Source organism: Ananas comosus, linkage group 12, assembly GCF_001540865.1.
Source record: "Ananas comosus cultivar F153 linkage group 12, ASM154086v1, whole genome shotgun sequence".
NCBI classification, from domain to species: domain Eukaryota; kingdom Viridiplantae; phylum Streptophyta; class Magnoliopsida; order Poales; family Bromeliaceae; genus Ananas; species Ananas comosus.
The window spans coordinates 5,102,972-5,108,819 of NC_033632.1; the positions used below are offsets into that span (position 1 = coordinate 5,102,972).

At 35.1% G+C, this 5,848-nt stretch overlaps 1 protein-coding gene across 1 annotated transcript; it reads right to left on the reverse strand.

The window, feature by feature from the left end:
- On the reverse strand, positions 251-4,473 carry LOC109718977 (trans-resveratrol di-O-methyltransferase-like). Its single transcript, XM_020245495.1, has 2 exons — positions 3,547-4,473; positions 251-695 (listed from the first exon to the last, which is right to left on the reverse strand). Exons 1-2 carry the CDS (start codon positions 4,360-4,362, stop codon positions 387-389), a joined length of 1,125 nt encoding a protein of 374 aa, XP_020101084.1. The 5' UTR covers positions 4,363-4,473; the 3' UTR covers positions 251-386.

Consider the following 5,848-nt stretch of genomic DNA (forward strand, 5'->3'; position numbering starts at 1 on the left):
GTAGCCTTGTCCGGGCCACGGCTCGGCCTGCATTGGTGCCAGGCAGGGCGGCCCACGGCCCGTTTTACAGCCTTATGTTTACGGTTCAACGTTAAGTTACTTTGTATGTGTTTTGTACCAATGTTCTACATTTAGGTTTTCAAATGTTTATTTCAAATCAATTGAACATAATAGTTTTTTACGAAAATTATAATGATGTATAAAATAAAATATAAATTATAGTATCAAAACAAATAAAAAAAAACTATTATTGATACAAAATAAACTTCCACAATATTATTGAAAAAACTCTCAGCACGCATCATAGTAACGTACATTATTTTACACACATTTTTTTTAACATGATCAACTGATCACACCATTATTCACCTTGTCTAATCCTGTAATTAGGGAAAGAGCTCAATTATGGAGTGTGGACCACCCTTCAAAGGAGTAATTTTGTAGTTTGCAAACCCTGCTTTGCTAAAAATTTTTCGCCACTCGACTTCGTCGCGCTCCTTTCCGCCGAGGCCAGTCATCATAATAACATCAGACAAGAGTCCCATTTCATTTTTCCGGGGGTCGTCGCCGAGCGTATTTATCACTATATCCACAATTATGACTTTTCCGTGTTCTCCTCCATTAGCAGAAATTGCTTTCTTACATTGCTTTAGAATCTTCACGCAGTCCTCGTCGCTCCAGTCGTGAAGAACATTCTGTGTTACACATTTCAGGAGATCTTTTGTCAGGATCAAATGCAAATGTAACACCACTATTTTTTGATTGCACGTGGTATTTGTAATTCATAAAAAACAATACACGATGATTAATTGCGAAAAATATTTGTTCATGTATATATATATAGAGAGAGAGAGAGAGAGTGTGTGGCTACTATACTTTTATGAATATGACCACCCTCAAACTTATAAGTTGTTTTCGATGATAGAGTTTCCGAATCGACGATCCATACCGTTAAATATTATTTAGAACATTTAAAACTTTTAGAAATCAAATTTCATAATTTTTCGATATTATTTACCTTATGATTAAAATGTCACAAAATTGACAAATTTTAATGATTGATATGGGATATGTGTTAGCTTAGCAGTGTGAAGGAATTGGAATATGTTGAATTTTTAATAAAAAATTATATTCACTACCTAAATAAAGATCAATAACTCTAATCTTAAATTAAAAGATCCGATCATCTATTTTTCGGACATCGTTCGATTTTAATCGTTGATTTTATGCCTGCTTGATAGACTTTATTATGATTTCGAAAAATTACAAAATTTATTTTTTAGAAGTTTCAAATACTTTAGATCATATTTAAGAAAGCAGATTGTCGATTCGGAAGCTCTATCATCGAAAACAACTTATGAGTACGAAGTGCTCTATACTCATAAGAATATAATAGCCCTACTCTCTCTTTTTCTCTTTCTTTCTCTCTCTCTCCATATATATATATATATATAGGCTGGAATGCTTTTAATAGCACTAAGTTATTGGTGTTATTAGATTTTTGGTTCTTGAACAAAAGGATGTGCTATTAGAATGATAGTGATCCTGTAGGGTTGAGTAGATGGTTGGTTGAATAGTATGATTTATCCTAGAGTAGATTGTTGGTTGATTAATATGATTTAACGGATAGAGATGGTCGAAAGGTAAATCTAACGATTGAAAACTTTGTAGCACCAAGTGCTTGGTGCTATTCGAAGCACCCCAATCGGATTCTCTCTCTATATATATATATATAGCTGAATTCAATAATTATTTCTAATTTTGTACTTATTTAAAATAATGATAAAATATAGGAAGGTAATTGAACTAATTTTTAATGCAAGGGTAAGAGGCCTCTGACCATCCCAAATTTCAACAACTAGGCATATCAGCAGAGTATTATATATATCTATATATATATATATATATATATATATATATATATATATTATATATATATATATATTATAGTTGGCTGTGGTATGCTTATGAAAGCACGGAGGCCTCCGTGCTTTCATGTTGTTTCGATGTTCGGACTTTCGAATCGACGATCGGTTCCGTTAGAGTTGATCTAGAGTATTTGAATACCTAGAAAATAAATTTTGCGATTTTTCGATATCATTTGCCTAGTGATCGAAGGGGCTCAAAATCAATAATTTTAATGACCATGGTGAGCCGGTTGCAAGTTTAACGGTATAGAAATATTCAAATCACGTGAAATTCTGATAGAAATTTTTTATACTATATAAAATAAGATCAATATCTTTGATCTAAATTTTAATGTCATATCATCATATTTTGTGAGATTTTTTTTTCAGCCGTTGATTTGAGCCCCTACGCACCTAGGCAAATGATATCGAAAAATCGCAAAAATTATTTTCTAGATCTTCAAATACTCTTAGATCAAATCTAACGAGACGATGTCGATTCGAAAATCCACACATCGAAAACAACTTGAAAGCATGGAGGCCTCGTGCTTCCATAAGCATACCGCGCAAACATATATATATATATACATATATAATATATATAATATAAATATACTATATATATATATATATATATAGTACGGCTGGGACACTATTAATAGCACCATGCACCATGCATTTGGTGCTATCAAGTTTTCCGCCGTTAGATTTAACCCTTTGACTATTTTCACCCATTAAATTATATTATTAAACAAACAACTCACTCAACCCTTGGGGTCCCACATCATATTAACCGTACATTTTTTAATCCAATGACCGAAAACCTAATAGCATAAAATGCTTGGTGCTATTGATAGTATTACAGCCTATATATATATATAGGCTGGGGCTACTATACTCTTATGAGTATAGACCCTCTTATACTCATAAATTTCTAACAGTTAATTGATGGGATGTATGGTTAGGATGATAGTAGTCCCCACTTAGAATGAGAGTGGTCGCCTACGGTTGAGTGGGTAGTTGGTTGAATAGTAAAATCTCACGGATAAAAATGATCAATAAAATAAATCTATGAGCCAAAAATTTATGAGTATAAGAAAATCAATATTCATAAAAATATAGTAGCCGGACTCTCTCTCTCTCTCTCTATATATATGTATATATATAATTTTGTGTAATACTAAATACAAAGGACAATACTAGTTCTATAGCTTACTTTGGATTATAATCATACAATTTCCGTAGTTCACAAAGTCCTTTCTTCTTTACTTATCTTACCATTTTCTTCCTCTACGACTAAAAAAAATTAATAAATCCTACAACGCTTAGGGGGGGATTGGGATCTTTTTAATATTAAAGAAAAAATTGCCTATATCAATTTATCCCACTCTACTTAAAAGTAAGGGGGTTGTTACCCGAGTTTTAAGTTTAAATTTTAGTTGATTTATATTTTTATTTAATTTTATTTTTAAATTAAATAAATGAAGTTACTAACATGCTACTGATCTCTAAAAAAAAAAAATCCAAAAGGAATTGGCTCATCGTAGGAAGTAGAGTTGTGGGATTCTAACTTTTTTGGGTGTTAATTAGACTTAGTATTCCTCTTTTGAAAGAAGAAAGCTCTGAAAATTAATCTTACCTTGAGGAGCACCGCACCGGCCGGTGGAATGTACTCAAACATGTCGCCGGCGACCGCGTCGATGAGCTCGCTTTTGGGTGCGGCGGCCACGACGTGCGGGAGCTCGAGGACGGTGCACTTCACCTCCGGAAACGCCTCGGCGATCATCTTGGCGGTCATGCCGGTGCCGCCGCCGACGTCAACCAGCGACCCGATCCCGCGGAAGACCTGCGGGCAGCACGCCACCGCCGCCGCCGTCGTCTGCCTGGTCTTGCACGCCATCGCCTCGTTGAACAGCCTGCCCATGTGCGGGCGCTCCTGGGCCACCTTCCACAAGTTCCTCCCGCCGTGCGCCATCTCAAATGCATTCATATTCGCACCTTCCTGCGTCAGCCACTCGCTCATGCGGTACATCGGCTTCACCATGTCGGGCTCCAAGAAGGCCCGCACGTACGAGCTCATGTTCGGGCTGCCGTCATCGGCGGTGACGAGGAGCCGCGAGAAGGGCGTGAGGAGGTAGCCAATGCTGCCGTCGCCGTCGTCGTTGACGCCGCTGTCGCCGAGAGCCTGCACGGCGAAGACGCCCTGCGCGGAGAGAAGGCGCATGAGGCGGCGGAGCATCGGCTGCTTCTCGAGGGGCACGGGAATGGAGAGCGCGAGGGCCGGGAGAGGCATGGGCTCGCCCCCGTAGGCGTGGATGTGGTCCGGGATGCGGAGGTCGACAGCGCACTTGAGGGCGAAAGGGCCAATGATGCTGATGATTCGGTGTATGATCGTCGACTGGGCGACCAGCAGCTGGTCGTCGGTGATCTTCGTCTCGCCTTTGCCGGGCTCCATTTCTAATCTCTGGATTGTTTGGATTCTTAATTACTTGGGAAGTGGTGGAGGATATATGGAGGCTTAGGCTTGCGGGTAAATATATAGTGCTTAATTTGGGGCGGGAATAGAACCGGGCATGTCAAACCGAATTACCAGTCAACAATTCTAAATAATATAGGGAGAATGGCTTATATACGGCTGCTAGGTTTTCGACTTTTTTATTTATATTTTTTAAAAAATTAATATTAAAAATATTATTTTAATATTTTAATTTTTTTTAAATATATTTTTTGATTAGATTTTATTATTGAATTGTTATGAACCAATGTTATTTTTATAAAATTACTATTTTGCTCATTCAAATATACCTTTCTACTTCCGAATATAACCTCCTATATAACGTCACCAACATTTTTTTTTATTTGCCCTTAATTTAAGGGCAAAAGATATTTTGACTTCTTTCCTTTCAAATATAGGCGACATAAATCGAATCAAAGTGTTGACCAGATCAGACACTTCCTCAGAATGCGAATCAGCTCTTGAGATGACTCTGGAATGCGGTACAATTCAAGCGACTCGGTTGAGGAGGAACCAGCTCAATTAGACTCTCTAGCAAACTATTTACAAATAAACGAAAAAAGCAAGCTCGACTGTAAGAGCCGAACTATTTATACTGATTGGAAACGAGAGATTACAAATGTTGTCATAGGCTCTGGTATTTAATTCACGAATTATTGAAAATCCGAACAAAATAGTCCGTATGCGATTTTTTATTTCAAAACTATGGAATAAAACGCGAATTTTTTGGGCTAGCCGAATAAAACGCGAATTATTAAAAATTTGAATAAAAATCTTATATTTTTTTAAATTTTAAGTATGGACTATATTATATTTTATATTTAAGTATGGCTTTTCTATTTGCTCGCCCTAAAAAAAAAATTATATATTTTATAATTAATAATGNGCGAATTATTAAAAATTTGAATAAAAATCTTATATTTTTTTAAATTTTAAGTATGGACTATATTATATTTTATATTTAAGTATGGCTTTTCTATTTGCTCGCCCTAAAAAAAAAATTATATATTTTATGTTTAATTATGAATTATCTTAATTTTTTTCTTGCTTGATTGTTTATATATTGTGTTGTATAATATAGTTTAATTGCTATTGCTTTTTTTTTTTTTACTTAATCTATTTTATTTTGTAGCTCTTTAGTTTTATATTCTTAAAAATTATAACTATTTATGCTTGTAGCATAAATCTAGAAAAAAAAATAATTTTAATAACTGAATTTTTTATCCCGAATTTTTAATTGATGAATATATAATTTTCGTGTAAATTGCGTATCAAATAATTGGCGAACTAGATTTTTAAGCCGTATTTTTAAACAAATTTAAAAATTAGAATATGAATTTTATTCGTATTATATCCGTACCGAATTTTTGTCGAATTCAAATTAACTAACTATGATCACACGGACTAAATATACTTCTAGAGGAAC

Excerpts from the sequence above, each read along its gene's own strand:
- LOC109718977 (XM_020245495.1), bottom strand. The coding sequence starts at position 4,362 with ATGGAGCCCGGCAAAGGCGAGACGAAGATCACCGACGACCAGCTGCTG. Across the intron at positions 696-3,546 it reads CCGGTGCGGTGCTCCTCAAG|AATGTTCTTCACGACTGGAG; the intron begins GTAAGATTAATT and ends TGTGTAACACAG.